At 44.8% G+C, this 27226-nt stretch overlaps 1 protein-coding gene across 5 annotated transcripts in view; it reads left to right on the top strand.

The window, feature by feature from the left end:
* CDCA2 (cell division cycle associated 2) overlaps positions 1–27226 on the top strand; it is a 458496-nt gene that overhangs the window by 259244 nt on the left and 172026 nt on the right. For all 5 annotated transcript variants that reach the window (XM_085632793.1, XM_085632792.1, XM_085632791.1 and 2 more), the window contains exon 7: positions 18814–19043. In XM_085632793.1, the coding sequence (XP_085488919.1) occupies positions 18814–19043 (230 nt within the window). The remainder of the gene's footprint in view (positions 1–18813; positions 19044–27226) is intronic.

The following is a 27226-nucleotide window of genomic DNA, read 5'->3' as shown; positions in this document are numbered from 1 at the left end:
GTATTTAACATTAAAATGATACAAAATGCCCCAGGGTTTGGGGTCCCCAAGACCAGAAGAGGCTCTGGGAGAGGAGTTGTGTGCCTCCCTTCACTTAATTAAATAAAACCTCCCTGGTGGATGGAGTCCCTGGGGCTCTAAAGACTTGAGGACGGTGGCCGTGCATGTCTCATATTCACTGCTCCCAGGCAGGAGCTCCCCATAATGCCCCAGGGCATTTTACAATAGCATACTTTCATGGTTGTGGTGCCTCTAGAAAAGGCAGCGTAACCACCAAGCATGTTGTTTGAATGCCAAAGGGCGTGTAACAGCCCCCCCAACACCATTAAAAAAATAAACTTAAAAATAAATTAAATTCTCTCCTGGGTCATTGAATCCGTAACCAAAGGTGAACTTGCATAATTCTGTTTTTTAAAGTACTCCTAGCTGCGGATTTATGTTTTTCAGCTCGAGTGAAAGGCCCTCTTGTGGTTGTTTTTATGGTTGCCTGTAATGGGCTGAAAACGTTAAAAGAAAGACTTGTTGATGTTCAATAAAAAAAAAAATTACAACACTTATTCTTTTAATATATTCTCACCCCTTGATAAAGCCATTAGGGCCACTTTTTAGGTCTCGCCTTGCTATCGCGTAAGCGATCGCAAAGCGAGACTATAGGAAGGGGCATTTAAAAGTGCTCCGAAAAGCGGATTGCATGGCGAGCACGCGCACAATCACGCGCATCGTGCCGCCATGCAATCCGTTTGGCATCGCACTTCAAAGGGTCCGCTCCCCCGCCTGGAATGCGCTCCCCCGCCAAGCACGCGCGCCACGCTCCGCCGGGCTTGTTAACTCCCTACCCCCAGAATCAAAAGGCTTTGAGGAAAAACTGCGATTTGAATGCTGAGGAATATTGGTGCATACAACTCTGACAACGCACCTAAATTAAAAACGCCAGCATGGTCTCTGCTGCTATAACCACGACATTTATTGGTGTGACTCTTTGGACATTGGCGACTTTACCGCAAGATTCATTGTTTTTTTTTTTTTTTGTTTTTTTTTAAACCGTTTATTGCAATCTCAAGAATATACAAGTATGGGCCTACAACCTTCCGGCCGGCCGCTAGAATGACAGGAGCATATGACATACGTACAAAAACACTTGGCGTTGCAGAGAAGTAAAATCGGGAGGTATCAGCGTCGTGGGCCACATCACTCTGACCCCACAATACGGTTTCATTTTATACAAACAACACAAAAACCACACCCGCAAGGCAACCCGCAATCGAAAGTAACAGCACGTGCTCCCCTAATGGGGGACCCCAGCCATCCACAGGAGTCTAAAGAGGGGAAGGGGGAACAGATCGAGGACTGGGGGAACTCCGTGCTCGGGGCTAGGGAAAGGAGTCAACTAAGGGGACGGGGCTGGTGAGGCCGCAGGCAGCAGTGGTGGCGCGCAGATACCCCCGCGGTAGGCGTTCCAGGGGCCCCATACTTTCACCCATGCCCCAGGCTTACCCCTCGCCACATACACCACCTTTTCTCGGAACATGCACCAATCCATGTGTTCTTTCCAGGCCGACACCGCCGGGGGCACAAGATTCATTGTTAACACTACATTTGTCTTATTGCCCGGGATACAATAAAGTTTGTGGAGAAAAACTGCTATTTGAATGCTGAGCAACCCACCTCAATTTAAAACACCAGTACGGTCTCTGCTGCCATATATAGAAGTGTACTAAAATCGCAAAAAAAATTATATTTATCGGTGTGACTCTTTGTACATTTGCGACTTTACCGCAATATTCATTGTACACATTACATTTGTCTTATTGCCCAGGATACAATAAAGTTTGTGGAGTCAAAAAGGAAAAACGTGATAAAATTTCTGCCGTCGTCCTATAAATGCGCCGGTACGCGTATGTGTTGCTGTCGGCCAAATCGAGGATGGGTGATTCGATCGGACGCTAACGAAGAGGCATTAGCTGAAAGGTGAAAGTAGAACGGCTCTAATGGCTTTGAATAAATGCGACTCACCTTTTTAGTATCGCTTTTGGTTCAGATTCCTTAAACCCCTCTGTTCCTTCACATATTGTTATACACGCCTAAGCGCGGCTTTTCACAAAAGACGGATCAATTGAAGAGTAGCTCGGAGACGTCCTTTCGAGGTACGCAGATGAGCGCTCGTATATGTGTAACTTTACAGCAAATTGACACCACACGAGCCTTCCAAAACAAATCTTCAGTTTTTTCATCTCTTTCCTTTCTGGACGTTCAAACTATCCTCGCCGATCAGTTCTTTCAAGAAAACTTTATGGCAGGCATCTTCGTATGTTTGAAGTAAGTCAATTAAAGTTGAAGATCTGTTACGACTATGCTTTTAGGTCCAGTGCACTAAAACGATCCTGTTCCTTCTTCTTCATCTTTGCCGCAACAGTGGTATTCATTACATCTTTGAGAGGGCACAGTCTGTGCCACCGAAAAAAAAACTGAACTAAGATAAAACTCAAATATAATTAGAGAATGGTCAGAGTGCTTGAAGAATGTATGGATTAATTGGTAACACGTGCACCTTTTTCTTTTCCTTTTTTGCACTTTAGCTCCTTGGTTCCATGTCCTGATGATAACCCCAACTAAAACACTTTAGGGGTTTGAAACGCGTCGACCATCTGTGTACAACGAAACAAGTGCTTTTGAAACTTGAATGTCAGGGCTTTATGGTCAAAATACCTTATACTGAAAAATAAACTGATGTGTAGATGACCTGAACACAGGACTGTTTGGTTAAATATCCCTCAGGGGGTTGTGTTGGTTTTTAAGGATTTTTTTTAAACAAAAGTTGTTTTCATATTTTCAACCTTTCCCTTGGTGGTCCTTCTTTCTTCTTTTACCTTTCTATTTACTTTCCTTCATTTCCTTTGGAACTTGAGCTTTCTTATTTCTTTTAAATGTCTGTAAATGTGATATGTAATGTCAAATCTTTAGGTCTCGCCTTGCTATCGCGTAAGCAATCGCGAAGCGAGACTATTGTAAGGGGCTCCCAAAAGTGCTGCGAAAAGCGGATTGCATGGCGAGCACACGCACAATCACGCGCATCGTGCCGCCATGCAATCAGTTTGGCATCGCACTTCAAAGGGTCCGCTCCCCCGCCTGGAATGCGCTTCCCCGCCAAGCACGAGCGCCACGCTCCGCCGGGCTGGTCTTGTTCAAATTGATATGCTGGCAGAGAGAACAGCTGCAGAAACTCCACTGGCTTCCTGACTAAATAATGCGCGACTCGCCAAGCCGTATCTGCCTGTGAAAAGCCTCCGGGAGAGCTTGTCTCTAGCGAGAAATGAACCGGCAGAACTCATCTGCTTTTAGCGACATGCTCCACAAGAAAATCAAATCTGAAAACAGTCTCACTGAGTAAATACAGTGGACTTGGCAAGCCACCTTTAACTACCATGCCCCCTCCATTCAGCAGAACCCGCATTGAAACTTCAAGGATGTCTGGTAAGTCGAATTGCCCAAAGCATGAGTCCTCTCCCGACTCGTGTGCTCACAGGGAAGGCAGAAACAGATATTGGATGCCATTCACACTGTTTTAGGCAATTTAAGGAATAAAAGGACAGAAAACAGAAACAGTGTTTCCGTCATACCTCTCCCCATTCGGCCCTGTGCCCTCCACCCCCACCTCCTCTCCCGAACACCTTCGGACGATGGTGTAAGCACGAAGCATGGGTGCCGGATTATTTCCAGTTTAATCAGATAACAGTATGTATTACTTCTTTTACTGCATACACGTAATTAACAGCTGCTTTAAATGATACGTTTAAGAAATAGTTGTTAGCAATTTATAGAACGGTTAAAATACATGTCATTTTTTAAAATGTACATGTTTGACAAATGTATTAATACTTTTTGTTTGATAAGGCACTGTATTTATATATTACAGTTCTGCAGATCCGTTACAAATATTTACAATCCTGGCATAAAGTGCTTTTATCTTTAGCTGCCACTTTAACAGATTTTAAAACGGAATTGGATTTTAAGTGAACTTTTCGTTTTTAAATGTTTTTATTTGTTCCATGACGCATGAACAAATGTGTTTTGGAAATCTTTATAGTGCACGCTGTGTACTTGTTGTAAAAGTGCGCTGGGTACCTGGTGCTATAGTAACGTGTGTGATGCTCACACTCAGGTGCAGTTTACAGTAACATGGTGGACCAGCAGGAACTCTAAAGCTCGTGTAGCAGCCCACAGGGGAAGTCCAACATCGCCACTGTGGCTAGGACATCCCCGGGTCTCTATTTTGTTTTCTGGAAGGACACCTTCCCTGTTAATAGCAGGCAAATATTGCGAATTATTTTACGCTGTTGCTATCCCAATGGACATTAACAGCAGGAAACCACATCCTGTGTTAAAACCGGACAGTGGCGTGTGCCCTGAGGCAGTTCCCACGACATCTGTCTCGAGTAATAAATGCCTCCACTCTTCCGCCTCCCCTGGGCCAGGCCTTAGTGGCAGGGTAAAGTTTACAGCCCCCACTGGCTAGTAGAGATGCTAATCATGTGTTCCTCAATCTATTGAGGGGTTATATTATGGAAGCTGTGCTCCTGTTATTGAACTGTTTGTGTATTTATGACAAGGATGTGGCATAACAGCCAGAGCTGCCAACTATGCTGCTGGGGAACCAGGTTAGAGTCTCGGCGTCAGCTCGGCATTTTTTGATTCTGGGCAAATCACTTAATCTCACCCTGCCTACCAAAAATAAATGCGGCAATGTGCCAGGTAACTAGTGCTCATGTAAAGCGCACCAATACCTCCGTGTTGAGTTTGCGCTATATAAAACTGCAACAAAAAAAGGTAAGGCGTCTAGATGTAATGGCTGGTCATTCCACACAACACTTTCCACATGTCTCACACCTCATGTATACGAGGTACCCTCTGCACCTATTTATGTATTCATTATATGTGATGCAGCTCAGCTGGCTGGCTTTAAAAACACTAGAACAATTTTTCATGTTCGATGTGCTGCTGTAAAACCTCCCCTTGTGTAATGCTTCTCGGATACAAAAATTATACTGTGACCAGCACTGTCTCCTAACCCTTTTTGTTCATTTTTATACCACAGGTGGCAAATACATTTTGAAATGCAATAGGCCTCACATTTGAGAGAGTTGGAGCTATATGCATTGTAAGTGACTATGGACCATACGTATCAAAATGTTCTTTTGCGATGATCAAATAGCGATTTTTTTGCGAATTGCTATTTGCGAATCGCAAAACGCTATGTATGTAGGATTTGCAAATAAAATTGCGACTCTTACATATTCCTTAATTGCGAATCGGAATAGTGATTCGTAATTAAGGAATACCTCCCCATTCATTCCCTAGAGGCCCATGGAAATGAATAGGAAGACCTTCTCAATTTGCGATTCTCAATTACAGAATCGCAAATTGAGAATGCAATTTCAAGGGTGCCAGGGTGTCAAAAGGACACCCTGTTGCACCCCTGAAATGTGCATGTGTGCACATGTGGCACACATTTGTGCGCCACATGGCACTTTGAAAAATGCAAAGAAGTGCATTTTTCAAAGAAATCGCAAATTACCACCAACTTGAAGTTGGCGCAAATTACCACCAACTTGAAGTTGGTGGTAATTTGCGATTCCTTAAGGCCAACTTGCACTCTTTCTGTGCTTCTTACATTGCATTTAAGGAATCACAAATTTAGCGATTCCTTATTTTGTGAGGCAGTTTTTCATTCCTACATACCACTAACCCAATTGCGATCGCTGAAATTCTGCAAATTTCGGCGTTTGCGATCGCAATTTGGAATGATACATATGGCCCAATGCCATTTATTTTTCTGTTTAAAAACAACACATAAATAAAAGGCATTGTCATTTATAATGCCAATAGCTCAAACTCTCGTAAATGCGAGACCTATTGCATTGCAAATGCTTGTTATGGTTTGGTGTTCTCTGATAAAGTCAGTGAGTGTTCCTGGGCGCAGCCAGGTTGTGCCAGCCCAACTAAACACACTGCATGCCAGAAGGGCATGTGTGGCATGGGATTGGCTGCCCGGCTGGACATTGCCAGGCCCTGCTGCCAACTCCACATTACATATAGCGTTTGGCTGTGCGTGGCGGTGGAGTGGCTGTCCGCAGGGAATTAAAAGTAGGGCCTGGCCAAAGCCCAGCCCTTCGGCCATCCCCACATCATGTGTGGCAGGTGTTGGCTTTATGTATGGTTGTAAAACATGACTTTGTTAAGAAAATTCGAGAAATTCAGTGAAGAAAAAACAAAGGTAAAGAGAAATAGTTTCGAAATAGGAATAATATCTCACTTTACAATAAAATAAATCTTGAAGTAACGTTATCGTTGAGGGAAAATGTCAGTTAAAACATACCTTTTTAACTGAACAAAACCACTAAAATCCACCAGTTATAGTTCTCAAGTAGCTATAACTTGTGCCCTAAGGTAGCTATAACTCTCTCCATGCACTAATTACCCCACATATTACTTCACTCATGACATGATCTATGACATTGATAGCATGACTGCAACATTTGAAATGTCCTTTATGACAAGTCTGTGCATAGCGACCCGCTAGAGATTCTTACTTCAGATATCTATAACCCGACATCGCCACAGCCATCCCGGACGGCTACAAGATCACCCGGAGGGACCGCATCAACCAAACCGGAGGAGGCATCGCCACCGTCTACAAGAACACCATCCGCATCAAGACCAACTCCGAGGACACCCTCACTGCCGCCGAACACCTTCACTTCCAGATACACATCGACCCCAAGACCAACCTCCGAGGTACCCTTATCTACAGACCCCCGGGGCCACGCACACAATTCAGCGAAGCCATCGCAGACTTCATCAGCCCGCATGCCCTCGCCTCCTCAAGACTACATCCTCCTAGGAGACCTGAACTTCCACCTGGAGAACAACAATGACAACAACTCCACCACCCTACTAGACAACCTCGCCAACCTCGGACTCAAGCAACTGGTAGACACCCCCACCCACTACGCCAGCCACACGCTTGACCCCGTCTTCTCCTCCAGCAACCTCGTCACCTACAGCCACTCTACCGGACTACACTGGACCGACCACAGCTGTGTCAATTTCAACTACAGAAGGACCACGACTCACCACCACGCGCGACAGGCTCCCCGAAGATGCTGGAGCAAGATCACCACCGACCAGCTTACCACTTCCCTCAGCCAAAACCCCCCTTTCTATACTTCAGACACCAACGACGCAGCCCGCAACCTCGCACAGTGGATCACCAACTGCGCCGACGACCTGGCACCACTGAAGACCTCTCGAAGCAAACCTGGCAGCAGGAAAGCCCCATGGTTCACCGACGACCTCAAAGACTTAAAGAAATCCTGCCGTACCCTCGAAAGCCTGGCGCCACGAACAGACGGCAGATAACCTGACTGCCCTCAAGAACGCCACCCGAAAACACCACCAGCTGATCCGGGCAACCAAAAGGACATCGTTCAGAGAACAACTGGACAACACCCACAACAACAAGGAACTCTTCAACATCGTTAAAGAGTTCTCCAACCTCAGCGCCAGCAGCAACGACATCACGCCTTCGCGAGACCTCTGCAACTCACTCGCCACGTTCTTCCACCGCAAGATCGTCGATATACACGACAGCTTCGGCACCCAGCCCACGTACCCCACCAACGCCCACCACCCTCTGTGCCTGGACCCCTGTCAGCACTGAAGACACCACCCACGTGATAAACACTATCCACTCTGGCTCCCCAGCCAACCCCTGCCCCCACCACATATTCAACAAAGCCGACTCCATCATCGCACCCCAACTCCGGAACATCATCAACAACTCTTTCGCATCCGCCACCTTCCCGGAGAGCTAGAAGCACGCAGAGATCAGCGCCCTCCTGAAGAAACCCACCGCGGACCCTACAGACCTCAAGAACTTCCGGCCCATCTCGCTCCTCCCGTTCCCCGCAAAAGTCATCGAGAAGACCGTCAACAAGCAACTGACCGCCTGCCTCGATACGAACAACTCCCTCGACCCATCACAATCCGGTTTCCGAGCGAACCACAGCACCGAGACCGCCCTCATCGCAGCCACCGACGACATCAGGACCCTGCTCGACAACGGGGAAACTACCGCCCTCATCCTCCTCGACCTATCGGTCGCATTCGATAGTCTGCCACCGCACCCTAACAACCCGCCTCCACCACGCCGGGAGCGGTACAAAAGGGGGTGGTGATGGAGAGAGCATCAGAACCAATCAAACGCTCAGACCCAGTCAACAGATCTGGGTTTGAGCCATCACCGTTCTTTAGCCCACTCTGCCACCCCAGTTCAGACATGGCCTTATGCAAATCAGTCTGACCCTGTGCCTCATGGGAACAGTCCAGCCCGAACTGCCAAGCTATGCCTTCCCTGGACCGTAAACAAGCTTCCTAGGACTGGTTTCTGGCATTTCAGCCAGGCTTGCTTGAATCCAGTGGCAAAGTAAGCAAGGGACTCACGTCTGAGCATACCCTGCCAACTTATGGCGAACAAAGCGGTACAAAAGGGGGTGGTGATGGAGAGAGCATCAGAACCAATCAAACACTCACACCCAGGCAACAGATCTGGGTTTGATCCATCACCGTTCTTTAGCCCACTCAGCCACCCCAGTTCAGACATGGCCATATGCAAATCAGTCTGACCCTGTGCCTCATGGGAACAGTCCAGCGTTCTTGAGGGCAGTCAGGTTATCTGCTGTCTGTTTGTGGCGCCACTCTGTTCGTGGCGCCAGGCTTTCTCGAGGGTACGGCAGGATTTCTTTGAGTCTTTGAGGTAGTCGGTGAACCATGGGGCTTTCCTGCTGCCAGGTTTGCTTTCAAGGGGTCTTCACCACGCCGGGATCCAAGGAAAGGCCCTGGAATGGATCACCTCCTTCCTCTCCGACAGAACCCAGAGAGTCCGTCTCCTGCCCTTCTGCGCTGCGGCCACCAAGATCATCTGCGGCGTACCCCAAGGCTCCTCGCTCAGCCCCACCCTCTTCAATGTCTACATGAGCCCCCTCGCAGCCATCCCTCGCAACCACAACCTTAACTTCATCTCCTACGCTGACGACACCCAGCTGATCCTCTCCCTCACCAAAGACCCCGCCACCGCCAAAACCAGCCTCCAGGAAGGAATGAAAGACGTCGCGGAATGGATGAAGCTCAGCTGTCTGAAACTGAACTCAGACAAGACTGAGGTCCTGATCCTCGGACTAACCCCCTCCGCCTGTGACGACTCCTGGTGGCCCCCTGCCCTGGGCTCCGCCCCCAAGCCCACAGACCATGCACGCAACCTGGGCTTCATCCTTGACTCCTCCCTCATGATGACCAAGCAAGTCAACGCAGTCTCATCCTCATGCTTCAACACCCTTCGCATGCTCCGAAAGATCTTCCTGTGGATCCCCACCGAAACCAGAAAGGCGGTCACCCAGGCCCTCGTCACCAGCCGGCTGGACTACGGGAACGCTCTCTACTCTGGAACCACAGCCAAACTACAGAAAAGACTCCAGCGCATACAGAACGCATCTGCACGACTCATCCTGGACATCCCCCGTCACTCCCACATCTCCGCCCACTTGAGAGACCTGCACTGGCTCCCCGTCAGCAAGAGGATCACGTTCAGGCTCCTCACCCACACACACAAAGCTCTCCACGACAGTGGCCCCGAATACCCCAACAACCGCCTTACATTCTACTCGCCATCCCGCCAGCTCCGCTCTGCCAGCCTTGCCCTCGCCACCGTCCCACGGATTCGAAGAACCACCACCGGAGGAAGATCCTTTTCCTACCTGGCCGCCAAGACGTGGAACTCCCTCCCCACCCACCTACGACTGACCCAGGACCACCTCTCCTTCAGGAAGCACCTCAAGACCTGGCTCTTCGAGCAGTAGAAGCCCCCCCCCCCCCCTCACCCCCTCCAGTGCTGTTTCGATCTTAGCCGAGATCTTGGTCACATGACCTTGGGTGAGTTTCACTTGTATTTAAAGGTGCAGTATGTTTGTTCAGTTGAAATGATAAAGTTCAAAACAACATTTGTTACTTAATTAGTTTCCATTAATTATATTTAATCGTTATTCCCTGACATGAGTGGAGGAAGTGATTTATAAATTTATTTAATCGTGCAATTACGAAAAAAGTCAAAGTATAGTACTTAATCGTGATTCTTCGGGTGCTAATGAGAATACAATGTCTAAATATTGTTTCCAACTAATAAGAAAAAAAGTGATGGTGAGAGTAAAAGGTATAGTACCTTATAATCATTGTACTCGATAGTTGTATAACTAGTCATTTTCCAATGCATCATATACTGATATTATTTAGGATATTGACAGGTGGTAGATTTATGACATTAATTATCAAGTAATAATGGTGATGCTGTAGAGAGACGACAGTTCAGCTCAAATTACTGAATCTCATGTGCTCTTAACCAAATGTCAGTGGCTATCCTCGCATTGTCAATCTGTCAAAAATAAAAAGTATGGCATTAGAGTTAAAGTATATAGCATATGACTTCTACATTTCATTACATCAATATGTCAATTCGTGATTCAACGTATAACATTTGCATAATTCTCATCCTGCATTTACTAACAAATATTCCATCCACTATAATAACAATTCAAGAGGGAGGGAAACGAAAACTGGAACAACACGCAGGTACAATAAGTGATTTCAAATGTATCAATCGACTAGAATGATACAAACTAGAAACTCCTAACTTGGTTGCGGGAAGCATTTAATAGGTTTACAGATGCACATATAGCTCTTCATCATTATTCATGCCAGTTGGGAACATACTACCGGCAAGCAGGATCAGCCTTGACTCGAGGCGACGTAAAGTTTGAGTTCGATTACCTCCTCTGGGGTGCTTAGGAACAGTTGCTAGACCAACGTATTTACCTTTGGTCCAGTCACCCTCATGCATTTCATTGAAGTGCCTCGATGTACTGTAGCTAAGATCACGGTTTGTGATGGCCCGCCAGTGTTCCAGAATTCTTTTTTTAACTGGAAATGTGGTTGACCCCACATACCATTTGTCACATGGACAGATGATAGCATAAACTACAAAATCAGTACCACAAGAGATGGGTTTGCTGATATTTCATTTGTTTTTTAATCTACGTAGTGTAACTTCTTTTACATTTACACTATGACTGCAGGCTTTGCATTTGCTGCATTTATGGAAGCCAACCCTCTGCTCTAGCCAGGTTTTTTTCTTTTCAGTCTGTAAATGACTATTCACTAGTTTGCATTTAGTGATGCGGTCTTCCTGTACGTGATGGGTGGTGACTGTCCTAGCTTGGTTAAAAGAAGAGGGTCTTGTGTAAGAATATGCCATCTCTTCTTCATGATTTTTCTCAGTTCATCTGCCTGTGTACTGAAAGTGGTAATAAATCTGACTGGTGTGTCAGTAATTATCTCTCCTGTTGGATTTTCTAGGAGGCGAGGAGAGCATCATTGTGACTGATAAGGTCTGCTTTTCTAGCACCTCTCTGTAGCATTTTGCTAGGGTATCCCCTGTTCTTAAATCTAGTTATCATGCTTCGTTTTTTTTTTCATACAATGCTTCTGTGCTACAATTTCTTTTGGCTCTCAGAAACTCACTGTATGGTACACTCCATCTGAAGTTGGGCGGGTGGCAGCTAGCTGAATGGAGAATGGAATTACCTGGCGTCTTTTTTCTGTATAGATCTGTGGTCAGCGTGCCATTCTCTATTGTCAATTTAATATCAAGGAAGTCAATGCTCTGCTGACTGTATTGCATGGTAAATTTTAGATTCAAGGTATTGCAGTTCAAATAGTTCACAAACTCAAGAAGACCACACTCATTGCCCTCCCACACAAAGAATGTCATCAATAAATCTGAGCCATAGTCCGATGTTATTTGACCATGGCTCAGTATCTTCACTCCAGAGTACCTGCTTCTCCCACCAGCCCACCACAAGGTTGGCGTAGATTGGGGCGAAGCAGGTACCCATGAAAGTGCCTTGCAGTTGTTTAAACCACCGCTCATTGAACATAAATACATTTTCAGTCAGACAGATCTCAATCATTTGCAGGAGCATACGTGTATGTTCCAGCAATTCGATATTTCTTGCTTTTAGAAAATATTGGCATGCCTTAAGACCATCTGTGTGTTTGATGCTTGTGTACAAGCTCTCTACGTCTAAGCAGACCATCCAGTATTCGTTCTACCAGTGGAGGTTTTGTATTTTTTGTAGAAAGTCCGTTGTATCTCTCAGGTATGAATTGAGATCTTTAACATAAGGAAACAAAAAATGGTCGATGTATTCAGATGTCTTCTCTAATAGACTATTTTTTGAGGACACAATGTGGCGACCAGGGGGGTTGACAGGATCTTTATGTACCTTGGGTAACAGGTAAAAAGTGGGCGTGGTTGGGGTCTCATTCAATAGGTATTTTATTTCATCCCAGCTCAACAGTTTCTGGTCAAACCAATCATTAAGATAACCATGGTACCTAATTAGTAGTGTGTCTAGATAAGATTTGTCTACCCTCTCGTAGCAGACGGGGTTATTAAGTTGTCTCAGAGCCTCTTGTACATATTTATCCCTATCCATTACCACAATATTCCCACCTTTGTCTGATGACTTGATAACTATTGTGTTGTCTTGCTGTAGATTAGAGACTGCTTCCCAATGATCTTTATTCATATTAGTGGGTTTGGGATTCGTACCAATAATTTTAAGCAAATCCTGACTAACCGTCTCGTGAAATAGATCAATATTATCTTTCGGTGTCTGTGGTACATATTTGGATGGGGGCTCTAAATTTGGTCAGACCAGGAGCACTTGTTTCAATTCCCAATGTTTGTAAGTTAATGCCAGTACTGCTGGGATCTAATGAATTTTGTGTGTTCATGACAGTGTTGTTCAAATCCTGTAAATGCTGCATGGCCAAAAGAGCTGGAATATCAGCTATAAATAATGCTTGAGTACTATTGGAATTAAATTCCTGTAAATTAGTGCCAATGTTTGTGACATTACCCCGTAGTGTATGTAATTTGAACAATTTGATTTTTCGTACAAAATGATAGAGATCGATTCTAGTTTGAGCATAGTCTATATGGTTATCGGGACAGAAAGATAACCCCAATTTTAAGACCTGTTCTTCAAAAATTGTTATAGGTCTAATCGAAAGATTCATTACCGTCAGTTGTTGAGCGGTGTCTTCCATTATTTCTTCTGGTTGTCCCGGCTTCTTGTTCCCATACCAGTGTTTTTCCTTTGTTCTCCTGCACCGTCTTTTCTTGCTCTTATGTTGGCGCCTCTTCCCCCCGGTTTTCCTCTGTAGGATTGTTCGTGGTTCCTCTGTATGAGTTCATTTCCTCGGAAAAAGACGATAATTCCCCCTGGTTAGATGCACCACTGTCGACCGATTCTTCATCAGAGCTCAAATCTGTAATTGAGCCATCCGTGCCTTTATCAATCACTCCCAATGCCTTATCTTTTGCCATATCTGCAAAAGTTAATATTCGCCCAAGTCTGTAGTCTTTCATCACGTTGGAATTTTCTTTCTTTTCTTTCTATCACTCCCTTTTCAAATGATTTAATTCTTTCATCCACTGATTTAAGGACATTTTTGACTTCATTCTGGTCTGGATTTTTTTCTAGTTCATCCATTAACACTTGAATTTGTTGTGTCAATTCTTTATGTTCATCCCATGCATTTTTTATCAACATGTGTAACATATTTTTTGAATAGGTGTTGGTATTTTCAGTCCAGTCTTTAAGTAATTGTGGCTTTGGGCGATTCAGTGTGGGAATAATAAAGATTCTCGGGCCTCGTGGGATTCTGTCGACTTCTATATAGTTCTGTAAGGAAGTCGCCTCCCACCATCTACTCGTTTCCTTTTTGCGCAGTCTCTCAAGCTGGTTCCCCAGTTGCTTAATTGTTGAACCCTCGGGCAGTACTGTCCCTTGTGTGCCGGTATTGTCCCTGATATCGGCATTTTTTCTTTTGAAAATTAAGTTGGCAGATGCTTCCCGCCCTTTTAACCATTCGTCTGCCATTCCCAAATCCGCTGTCAATCCGGTCACATAGACCTCAGTAGAACACTTGCGAACTGCGCTTCCGTGATACGTTCACTCACGGACTCTGGCGCAACCTGATAGCCGTTCGTAACTGGTGCTCAAGTACGAATGGATAGATGACAACCGGGGCGCTTACGTAATGACCAGCTAATCTCGGGCGATTCAGGGTAGATATTCAATCTGTTCTCCTCTCACCTGCTTTCTCGCTCGTTTTCCGTTGGCTCCCCGTGTTCAAGCGTTACAGTTCCGAGCCGCAGCTCTTTGATGTTGAATGTCTTTGGTTGCGCCGGCGGGCGTGTTTTCTCAGGTTCAAAAAGTCGAGTTGGCGGTAACAAGCACTTCCCTTCCTTGCGAGTCGGGGCTGGTTAAGCGGACGCCGCCGCTGAATATGCACATAGAAATTTCCACAAATATTCGTAGAAAAGACGAGCCACTCCAGTTCTGTGTTCTCAATATTGCGGGTTTATTTGGCAGACAAACGACGCGTTTTGATCTCAGCCGAGATCTTGGTCACATGACCTTAGGTGAGTTTCACTTGTATTTAAAGGTGCAGTATACATACACGACACAGCGTGTAGAGTGAACATAAAAGAAATACTTGTACACAGCCATATGTGTTTGTTCAGTTGAAATGATAAAGTTCAAAACAACATTTGTTACTTAAATAGTTTTCATTAATTATATTTAATCTTTATTCCCTGACATGAGTGGAGGAATTGATTTATAAATTTATTTAATCGTGCAATTACGAAAAAAGTCAAGATAATATCTTGTTGGATGGGATATTATTCTCCATAATAAGACATTGGTGAACTTTCAGGAAGACACTACTTCGTATTCCATCAATAATTAGCGCCCTGAAGAAGTCCTGTAGTAGGACAAAACGCGTCGGCTGTTCTATCTGTAGAATGACAGAAACTGAATTGCATGTTCCTCACAAAATGAAAATGGAATGAATAAAAGAAACCAGTTTTGAAGAAATCTTATTATTGGAGATGAACTTTGTGATTGTCAAGTTTCTCGTGTGGCGCACCTTTGCTTTGATGTTATATATCTGGCTTCCTTAGGGAATAGGCATTGTGACAGTGTGTGCCATTCAGTGTGCACACAAATTCCCTTCAAATAAAGGGTCTGTACTGTGGGAGTGACAACAGGTTAGGTGCTGGCCAATAGAAGGTTCCACTGCTTTTGTTGTTTTAAATATATATATATCTAGATATATCTAGATATATCTAGATATATCTATATATATATATATATATCTATCTATCTCCATACAAGACCCCATGTAAGGTCAAAACGCGTCTTGTTTCTGCTCGAATAAACACTTTTTCGCATCTCGAACTGGAGTGGCTCTTTATCTTTATCTGAAGTGGTGAGATATTTCATTTAGACTTTTTAGGTGAAATGCGTTATATATATATATATATATATATATATATATATATATATCCGACCAAACGAACCTCTCCGGTAGGAAAGACGTGAGCCCACACAGGTAAGTTAAAATCCGCCTCCTTTAATATCAATAAAAAAACGGCATTATGCATTTCGGCACTCCGTGCCTTCTTCTGACGCCATTGCTTGTTTCAAAATGAATTGTCCACTTCAAGTGAAGAGCGTCCCTCTAAGATACACGAAGACACTCCTGCCACATTTAAAGGGGATGATCTTCAAGCTCGCTGCTCGAGTTTGATTAGCTGCAGTTACACATGTGGAAGTCCTTACCCCAGTGGGCGGTGACTGCAGCTGCCTTAGGATTGTGGTCCTTGTAGTGTTCTGGTGGCTCGTTCTACTGACCATCACCCCACCAACAGTAGTCACAGCGAGCAGGTGTACCCTCGCCTGAGTAGGCAAGGGCGCCGCGATACAATAATCACCCAGTTCTCTGGCCTCGCATTACGCTGTGAATTGCGGTGGTTCGGCGTTTTCTCAAGCGCCTTGAGATGCACCAACAGTTGCCACGGTCCGCCGAACTCTTGGGGGTGGGGGCTTGAGTGCGAGTGGCCACGCACACAACATCCGACCAAACGAACCTCTCCGGAAAGACGTGAGCCCACACAGGTAAGTTAAAATCCGCCTCCTTTAATATCAATAAACAAACGGCATTATGCATTTCGGCACTCCGTGCCTTCTTCTGACGCCAGTGCTTGTTTCAAAATATATATATATATATATATATCTATCAGGTTTTTTTCTGGGAAAAAATATATATATATATATTTTTTTTTCCTGAAAAACCTTTGGGAGTTTACGTTGTAGTAAGGTGAAAATGTCAGTTAAAACGCCCCAGCCATGCACAGAGGTGTTATCAGTGATGTAATTTCAGATGTCATCAATGCGGTCCTAGAACATGACACGATTGATGTAATATGTGAGGTAATAAGCTAGAGTGAGTTATATTTTCATCACTTAACTATAGCTGTTGAATTTCAGTGGTTTTAATTTTAAAATGTTACGTTTTAACTGATACTTTCACCTAAATATAGCCAATATTTTCCAGTGAATTTTTTATTTTTTTTAAAACATAAAGTAAGATTTTATTACCGTACGTAACCACGCCAACCCTCATATTGGCTTGGCCCTGCACAGCATAGGTTTGCCCATAGGGCCTGGCATGTGTCCAGGCCTCAACCCAACCACCTGCTGCTGGCCAGCCCCCCTGCTGCTCATGACCTTTTGCCATCGGTGTGCCCATCCTCCCCCACGGGTTGCCGAATCCATGCCACGCGTAGTCCTTTAATTTTTTTTCCTTCCCGCATGACTCTTGCGAGAGTATATTAGGAGCCAGTGTGTCTGCTTGTCCTCCTGCAAAGCTCGAAGGAGTAAAGTTATAATAATTGGAAATTCCCTTCTGTGACTGAAAACTCCCTCATGTTTTTAATACTCGGACATAATTCATCTAGGTTATTCTGGAAAGGAGAAATGCACTCCATGTTGGATTTGAGGCAGTTCAGCAAATTTGTGAAAGAAAGGTTCTAAATGGTGATGTCCGCTGCGATTTGCAAGCCTTAAAAATGGCAACCTGCATGGTATCTCTGGACCGCCAGAAAATATACATTCTTATACCTTTCATTGAATGCTGCTTGAGGTTCCTCCACAAGGTAGAGAAAGGGGTAGATACTTGGACTCCTTCGGACTCTACTCCACTCAGTCTTCACAATAGTTCTCCTTAATGCAGGCCATCTTATTCAGGGGTGAATCATTTGTTTTGCCACAGTTGATTGGTGAAGGCAAGATTTCCTTTCAAGCCGGAAATGCATTCCCGGGAAACATGTGAAATGCAGCACACGCACTATGCAAAGCCTTCAGTTAATATACAATAACAGTCCCAGCTCAACTTCGTGGACACAGTCAAAGGCTTTGCCATTTCGTCAGAGGAGAAAGTTGAGAGCACACAAATGGAAAATCCGCTCTTGCTGCGGTAAGCAAGCCTTCTAGTGCAACATTCCTGGGGCTCGAAGGCCTTCCTTATGTCCGAGACTACTGTCTGCAGGACACTGCTGCAGTGTCTTGTATGAGAGCACTGAAAGTAGTCCTTTAAGAAATTGTCCAGTCTCACCTAAGCTTCCAGGAGTGTGGCGCAAGATTTAAAGTAGTGGTACCTGAACCTGGTGAAAGGAGCACTGCGGAGGCCTCGGTCTAGAGAAGGTAGTGGTTTTGTAGTGAGGTGCCCACCTCAATGGCCCCTTCATCCATGGGATGTAGTCTTGGTCAGAAAAAGGCTGAGGATTCTGGCTCTCCAGTCTTTCGAAGGAATGCTGCAGGTCCTGAGGGACAAAACCACCGCCCAGGTTCAGCTGGACAAGTGGGGCAGTGTAGCTGCGAACACTTGTCTGTGTTGGTGGTGTCCTGACACGAGGCAACACATGGTCAGTTTTCCTTGCTGGCAGCATGTTTAGCTTAATAGGAAACTGAAGTATACCAATAAGCATAAGTAATTCACCAATGTGAATCCTGCTTGTAAACTCAAGTTTCCCTTTCAACAGAACAACCCTTCGTTGCCTATCCTCTTTGCACTCGTACAGAGAAAATGCTATCGGATTGTTTAAAGAAAATCTTCAGACTATTTGGTATCCAATAACCATGTGAATGCATAGCCTGTCTTTCTACTACTCATGCTTGAAACAAAGAAGGCACTATCTTTAATGCCTGCCTGTCCCACTAAGCCAAGGGGGTTAAAATCGTTTGTGCTGTTAACATTTCCTTATTGAAAGGGAACGTCGGTTGTCCATTTCATTTAAATGTGTCTTTCTGAAGTATGACATTTGGTGTTGAAGAGCGCATCTAGCCGTATTCCCCCAGTTTGGCTCATTTTTGTTCCATTCATTAGTAATTTCCTTTTACAGATTGAGAGCACAACTAAGGCATGTGCGCTCTGGCAGACTAAGCAAGGATTTTGTTGAGAGTAGCGAAAGGCGATTATAAAATTTGTATTAAACTGGAAATATAAAAATGTTTTGCACTAGAGTTCCTTAAACGCCTGATTCTTGCTCCCAAGCAACCAATTAACAGAAGTAAGAGATAAATACATAGATGAACGAGATTTAATCCTTATCAGAGACTTGTAATCTTACGTTTTGCTATGAAATGGCTCACAGTCACCTCCGCTCTCTACTTGTTGTAACCTCAAGTGACTGTTACCGTTCAGAAAAAAAATGCATGACTAATATTTTTTTTATTTTACGTACTATTTGACCAAGGGCTGTTGTTCATATTTTGCGTTTCTAATCTATAGGACAAGCCAATGCATCACCTGCATTTTGGAAGCATGCGTTTTCAATGGGGACAAAGCCTACATTTACTAAGCTCTCGACCCCTGAAAAATGTGATCGATCGCACCAGCCTTCATTACCATTGCAGCATGGAGTTTCTCCAGCTGGTGTGCAAGCCAGATCTAGCCCCTTTCTCCGGCCAGTGCTTAAGAAAACTCCAACTCCAGCCAAACATGGACTGGAGCCCAACAAGGTAACTATATGTAGTCTTCATTACTATCAAATTTTGTACTTTGCTGACCTTATTTTCTACAAACAAAGTTTGTTGTGTAGTGTTTAAAAAATATATTTGAAAAGCCTTTTATGTTGAATGGGTATAGACTATCCAGGATGCATTTTTTGTCTCATGGATGATTTCCTCAAGGCTGCCTTGAGTATTCTGGGTAAATTAAGGTATTTCCTTCTATTTTCTGAAGTAATTTAGTTGTTACCTGGTGAACACCTGCACATTTGTAAAGCAAAATTTGCAAATCCCTTATATGTGCGCTCATATGGGTTGGTTGACTAAAGTGTATGCTTTTGTGATCATGGCATCTTACTGCCATGTAAAGGATTGTTTTAGTTCACATTTCCACCTACTGTTGGAAATAATTGGTAGCTTTTGGCTTTAATTACCCTGCCACAAAAAGCCTCTCATGCAGCTGATTCACACTTACCCTCATAATTGATCCCCAGTGCTCTCAACCCATCATATTTGTCCTCACCTTCCACCCATTACATCTTTCTATAGCAATAATCTTCATCTCATTACCATTGTTCATTTCATAGACCAAAGGAGAGCAGAATTGTAAAGTCACAACAGGGACCTTTTCCTTCCCACTGGTTGTTGCTTGTTCAACAGTCCCTCCCTGCTCCCTTCACTTTAGTAGGATTAGTGTAATGCTAAAATTACAAAAAGCGATTTGTGTGTCATTATGCCATTGCCCACTTCCTTTCCGTACTTGCACTTCCAGGTCTGAACCGAGACTGTACTAGGCATTGTTAGTCCTCAAAAAGCCAAATGAACATGAAAGTAAACTTTAGTCATTACCTTAAATTAAGCAGTATTTACTTAACATAGCATTTATTATAAGTCTTAACAAGATGTTTTGCATCATGGGACACAATGCACAAATCTTTTGAAGTGGGTGTGGAGTACCCTTCCTGCCCACGACTGAGGTTATTGTACTGCGACCCTGGAGCTTCTTCTGTACAATGTTTAATACACGTTTTGAAAATCGTTTTCAATGTGCCATTTGTCTCAGAGCAGATTAATCTAATTTCTAGGGTTGAAATCTTGCTTTGAAGCAAAATGTAAGTCTGCCTCCTAGATATTGGCATTGGTTGCAGCTCATCTAAGATATTACTGTTAAGGTGGTACGTCAGTCACAATCACTCCTATTCTTAAAACGTTTTCTGTGGAAGCCCCAAACTGGTTAACACTCAGCACTGCTTCACACTGAGCCCTGGGAAGTGTGCTCTTCTGTCCTGCCCAACTGTGGCAGCATCAGGCACCGTTCGCATTGTTATCTATATTAGCTTTGCACTTTCACTAGCATTCAAAATTGTAAAAGCATATGTATCCAACATTTTTAGACATGTATGACTGATGGTAAGAGGAGGCAAATCATCTTGGTGGGAGGGGAGGGCGAGTGTTCTTTTCTCCCCCATACTAAGTGAAACTCTGTGCTGAAGGGATGCTGCCTAGGCTCATGGATTGTCCACTGTTGATAGAGCCAGGTGTCCTCTCAATTAAGGAATCCAGGATTCAAAATTAGAGCAGAAGTTAAACGGATTACATTTTATATCTATTCAATTGCCTTCCTACTGGTCTTCACCAGGACCATCCAGGTAGCAACCTCTCACCTGGAGTATTGAGGGCAAGGAAAAATCTCGGAACACATTTGCTTTTCTCAGATTACTTAACTAAGAGGACATTCAGTCAACATTTTCTGTGTCTTTGTACACTTTTATTTCACCTTTGACTTTAACCACTAACACAGCATCTCATCTAACTGTCAGTAGACATTAAATAGCGGTCTACATTGTTTTGAAGCTTGCCCATGTGCTTTCGCCAAAGAAACACAGGCTTTGCTTTTCCTCCAAGATAATCATTGACCTTGTAAATGTTAATTCCCCAGGAATACCGGGTTACCCCTATTTTTCAGTTGTAGGTAAGCTCTCATGAATGGAAACTCACTAGGAAAACACTACATTTGCTGAGTGAAATAGTTTACCAACATTTCATTTGCAATCGAAAGCTACCAAAAAAGTGAGCTCAGTTCTCCATGATCCTCTGTTCGGGAATGAGGTACTGCCCCTCAGGGGACATGATCGGCTACTGACGCGGACTTCTTAAAGGAGCAGTGCCAGTTTTCAATATCTTCAGGCTGAAGCCCATCAGAGTTCTGTTCCTCGTTTTAATCTCTCCTTCTAAAACTTAGAAATAGATTTTTTTCTTTCAAAATACTAAATAAAATCTACCTGTGTGGCCTATGAAACCTTTATTTAACAAAAGGCTTTTCTAGTAAAACGTAGAATGTGATCTTTGATCCCACAGATGGCTTGGGTTATTCAGTGCTAATAGTCCCTTAGAAGCAGAACGAAGATACATAGTTTTTACTTTAACATTCGGCCTTTAATAGATTCACTTGTATGAATCATTCTTGGTCATATGGCTATTATTACGTGGTAATTAAATTTACAGTAAGCAGTATTAGCGTGCTCTTTGGCACTTCGGTGTTTATTTAGAAGAAAGTAATGTGGCTTTGTTTTCCATACACACTACTCCATAGATGCCACAAACTACACATTTTTTCTTCCCAATGATCATGTGCCAATACGTTCAGTTCTCAGATCCGCTCTTAGTCATCTGTGAGATAGGTTTCTTTACAGTTTTTGGGGGGTAGTTTTTCCCCAATCCCAGTCACAGCATACAACTACTTTGGTAGAGCAATCAACCTTTAACATGGCTGAGATTTCTAAAGAGTCGGTTTCAAGCCTTTATCAGTGGGCAAAACACATTGTTTTCTGAGGACCACTACAAGGAGCAACTGTAGTGCCTTCAGCAGCAGCGTATTCCAAAGAATGGTGCCATCTGTCACATCTTTACTTCACAGATTTAGGAGGAGGGAAAGCAGGCTGATTTGTTAAAGTCCTCTGTTAAACATCTAGTCCTGAAGTCTCGGTCATCTTATTTAAATCTCAGAAGATGGCAAATTATACTGGACGTACTACACTTCAGTGGTTACTGAAGAGTGCAAAGAAATTGCTTTTTGCAGGTTTACCCACACTTTTTGATGACATAGGTGCCATTTTTTCGACTCTAGTGCACTGTGCCATGCTGTCCATACCCCAGGGCAGGTGCTCTGATCTCAATAAGTATATGTACATTTGGCAAATGCCAGATTGGCGTATTTAAGTTACCCATAATTCCCTAGTATAAGGTACAAGATGTACCCTGGGCAGGTAAGTTAAATGTCAGTACTGGACTGCAGTATTTAATTGTGCCACCACTACAGTGACATGGTAAAAATGACTGCAGCTCCCAAGCTGCCACCTCGACATGGCAAAATGAACCCTTTTGCCAAGTCAAAAACTTCTTGTTTAATATTAATAAGCCTCCCTATGGAACACGTTGGTAGCCCACAGGTAAGGGCACTGTGTTAGACCTGCCAGCCCTTTGGCTGTCCCCTCCTAATTTTTTTCTTCCTTTACCCTCTAATTTTTCTGTCCACTAGTTTTTTTGGTGTTGACTTAGAGGTTCTGGGTGCCACATTATCACTAATTGATGGTGTGGCGCAAGGTGCTTCCCTAAAATGGAGGGAGAGAGAGAGCTCCTCCACAAAATGGTGGCCTAAACTGTCACCTCAGAACCTGGGCCATAGGCTGGCATGAGGAGTTCCAGAACATTCTGGACCATTCTGGACAGTTAGGGCCCAGGCTATATATAGAGGTGAGGGGCGACGGCCATTTTGTGTGACGTGAGGTAGTCAGGAGTAAGGCACCTGAGTGGGGAGGTAGGAGCGCAGGAGGGGGGGAACTGACTGTTCTTAGGGCCTGCTTTTTCTCCCCCCTTCGGTTGACACTACCCCCTACCTTGTGAACTAGCCCTGCCTTTAGCCTCTGACCCTGGGATCACGTTAACTGTCTTGTGCTCCCTGACTGGCCAGGACTCCTGAAGAGAACGGGGGAAGAGTGACCGTCCACCATTGCCCTGACTTTGCCTGGAATCCCCCTGTCTTGGTCTGCCCCTGGCGTGTGGTTTGCCGCATCCCAGCCTGCCTGCCCCGAGCTGGGGCGTACCTGTGAGAGTAGGGGGCGCTGGGCGCCAAACTGATCATCACCCCTCAAATTGTAGGCCTACCCTTAATTTCCACCCCCCCCCCTGTTGAGGGGGTCCTGAAAGAACTCACCACTGTGGCCTGGGGGCCAGAAAGATTGCCCCTGCTATCACTGGGGCCCGTGGAGAAGCCTGGGGCCCCGTCGCTGACGTCACAGCTGAGTTTACGCGGCCCTCAGGGCTGAGGAGGCCGCCAGAGTTCAGGGAAGGCCTCGTTAGGCCGAGCGATCTAGTCGAGGCCGCGTAGGTCCGAAGCCAGTGACTCCTGTCACCTGACGGGGGCGGACTGCCAAACGCCGCCCCCGCCGCATCACCACTCGCTGACTGGGCCGTGCCCCCGCAGGCCACACTGTCATTGGCAGCTGCGGGCGCGCCCTGGCCGCGGTGCATCGACAGTGGGAGGCCTCGAGAGGCGCGATCGACCCAAACCTCGCCAGGAAACCTACACGGCTGGTGGAGGGGGCACGGAGGATCGTGGTCCCCGTCTGGCCGAGGATCTTCGCAAGGGCCGGTAAGGCCGAAGCTTGAGGTAAACCCCGGGGAGGAGGGCGGGAGGCCTGGGAGAGGCCCAGTGCAGGCCCCTCCCCCTGGGAATTCGATCGTTGGGCCCGCTTGGCCCTGCAACTACCCTGGAGTGGGAAATTGGATGATCCATGGCCCCCTGAACTTGTGCCTAATGAAATACTAAACGTTGGCTCCTCAGAATTGAAAGTAACTGCCTCCCCGGATAAGACGAGTCCCTCAAGGAGGTATCGGGTTCAATGATCAGCGCTTGGACCCCTGATTAAAAGCCATAATTGAAGCGCTGTGTTCACTGGGAATGTCTAAAGCTCCAAAGGAAATCGTATGGCGCCTCAATGATATTTAATGACTCTATTTAAAGTGCTAAGAAATGGCTATGTGCAGCGCTATATTTAATGACTATTTAAAGTGCTAAGAAATGGCTATGTGCAGCACTATATTTAATGACTCTATTTAAAGGGCTAAGAAATGGCTATGTGCAGTGCTATATGTAAAGACTATTTAACGCACTGTACAAATTTGCTGTGTTGTGTTTGACCACCAGGTGGCGCGCTTGAACTATTACCCGATCTAAGGTATTTTAGCACTGCCAATTTAAACACACTGAAAAGTTTTGACCCTAATGTGATGTAAAAGAAAACCGATTGTTTTCCCCTGAAAGAAAAGAAAAACATGATAAAAGGATAAGATAAAGCTTATCTAACTATTTTCTAACTCCATGGTGTAGTGTCGTTTTTAGTGGTGGTACGCTGGAGTGCTGAGGTGAGTGTGATGCAAGCACGACATGTTACCTGGAATGAGGCCTTTCCACCTGAGCCAAGCTACCATAGGTCTTTAGGTCCAACACACTGATTTTTAGAAAGAAGGGCATTTCCCTCTTGTGTTTAACATGCCCTTACAGTGGAAACTTTTAATTAAGGCTGGTAGTCCCATTGGCTAAAGTGGAGTTACACTAGTCACAATTCTAAATGCCATCTTCTATTTGAGACTAACGAAGATAGTACACCAAGGTATCAAATTAATTGACACATTAAACCCAACTCACTACTGAAGTTGGTTTTAAGATAACTTAAGTAAAAGGCAACTTGAGAACGTTGTCACTTTGCCCAGTTTTGCAGTAGCCGGTTCATAAATACACAGCTGCTGTTCCCGAGACAGACTGCTGCTGTCCTCGTGAGAGATGTGAACGAATCTCAGGAAAGCAAACAAAAGATCTATCCAGGGAGGAGATGGAACCTCCTCCTGGCAGGATGGCCATAGGGGTGTGAACCACAGATAGCGAGCTTCACAGGGGAAGCCGCCTCTGTTGAGCAAATACAAGTCACTCTGGAAATTCTCTTTTGTTCAGACTGGCTGGCATCTCGTAAGGGGGAGGGACACCCATTGCCAAACCTGTATTCCAACTGGAGTGTAGCTCTCCTGTAGCTACAGTTATGGGTTAGGCTAGCGAACTCCAGACAGGAAAGGAGGAGTCTGGACATCACTCCAAACATCATTTTACTACTAAGATTTCACAAATAACCCTTTCTAAATTCTTCTCTCATGTATCCCTCCTCAGACTCATCTGAGACCTCATTTTATGACCAGGTCTTACCTTATCCATTTCTAGAGAATCTTCCCGCCTCCATCTTTCCTTTACTTATACCTAACATCCTCCTACTACTTTGATCTCCCCATAAACACTTTCTAGACTCTTCGCTCTTCTACCCCTCTATTATACATTTCAATCCAACTAACCGACTCGCATATTCATTACTCACATGTATTCATTTTCCCTATACTAATTTGCCACTTTGGGTTTCGGAGTAGTATGCTGTTTGCCAACAATCGATTAGATGCCTCATCAGGATTAGTAAGCACTACATAAATACAATTACAAGTTGTCAGTGGGCACACTAGTGCCTTCTGGGAGATATTTATGCCACACTTCCTTGGGCATGATGTAAAGTGGGAAGGATTGCCCTGTGGGAATTGTTGCCCTATTTTGCTAGTGAGTCCTCTCCCACAAATATAAAGTTTGCTTAATATTGGCTACCCTGGCACACAGTCGTAAAATCAATACTAAGCTGGAAAGAACCGAAGGACTGCCCTGGTGCACCTAGACCCACCAAAGAGAGGTTGGACTGCAGGTTCTGCACCTTAAGTACCTGCAAAGAGGACTGTGCCTGCTGTGCCCACTTGTGGAAAAGTGCTCCACTTGTGCCAGGACAGAATTGACTAAAGGGCTAGTTGGCTAGCCTTCTGTTAAGCTTCAGATTCACCAAAAGCTAAGAACTCCTGCGCTCCTTGAGAGCCCAGCTGCCCACGAACCCCTGCTTGCAGTTGGTTGCTGAATTACCTGCTGGGTGACTGTCTTGACCTTCCTGAGGTGTACCCAAGCCAGTGGGACCTGTAGCTAAAGTTGAAGTGGACCCTGGTCCTCAGAAAGAAAAGATTTGCTTCTCTGTAAGCAACTTTTGAAACTGCTGTAACTGAGGGACCAGTTGACAATTGGCATCTGGATCTGCGCTGGCTTACCCTACTGCAAAGTGAGAGATAGTCCTGAGGCAGGTAAGAATCCTGAAGCTTGTGGATACCAGGATGGCCCCTTGAGTACTCGCCACATCTCTTAAGCATTTTAGCATTCTGCATCCCCCAGCTTCAGGACCACCTCTTGACTGGATCGCCTTACAGGTTAAAAGTATTAAAAATAAATAAATAAAAAATATATATATTACGACTGGGCCTAAGTGGTCCCTGTGACTCCCCAACCTGTCGTGGCTGTCCAGGTGAAGAGCAGTCATACTAGCCAGCTGGCTAAGAACTGCTGAACCATTTTCAACAGTTTATTCCATTTTCCAAAAGTGAAACTACAGTGATTTACTTGCCTTTAAAATATCATATCTCTAATTTCCCTCAATAGATTTTTGTGTCTATCTATTTTAAGATAAAAATAACACTATTTTTATAAATTGGTGTTGTATTTTTGTGCTTTTTCATACTTTTTGAAGTTTTTGGTTCTTCTGAAGCTTTCGATTGTTCCCTTGATTAAGCCGGATTGCTCTGTCCCTCAGCTATCCAGTACGGAGCTAAGAGTTTTATTAAAGAAACCTAACTGTACCTGATAAATATTGTGACATTTCATGGTGAGGTCTCACCAACCACACCACATAATCCACTTTCCTGCAAGGAGGTAGCGTACGCTGCTCCCATCAAAGTCTTGAAAGATACTCCTTAAATCACAGTTCCCAACTAGTTTTTGAGGTGCCTTCTGCTAGGGATATGTGATTCAGGAACTCTTTGGGTGAACCTCTTTGAACGTGTGGTGAGTCCCCCTTCTCTGTGCGGACTCAAGCTGCCTGGTGGCTGCACATGCATTCATGGCCCCAAGGAGCATTCCTGGTAGGCGCTTTGTTCTTGTCTCGCTGTGACGCCCGCCATCCTCCCTCTAGAGCGATCAGGAGAACAGCCATGAATTTGCGGTGAGTCCCCCTTCGCCGTGTGGACTCAAGCTGCTTGGCGGCTGCGCCTGTAATCGTGGAGCAAAGGAGCTT

Source organism: Triturus cristatus, chromosome 11 (assembly GCF_964204655.1).
Source record: "Triturus cristatus chromosome 11, aTriCri1.1, whole genome shotgun sequence".
Lineage (NCBI taxonomy): Eukaryota > Metazoa > Chordata > Amphibia > Caudata > Salamandridae > Triturus > Triturus cristatus.
Note: the sequence above shows the minus strand (reverse complement) of the source record. Positions and strands in the feature narration are given on the sequence as shown.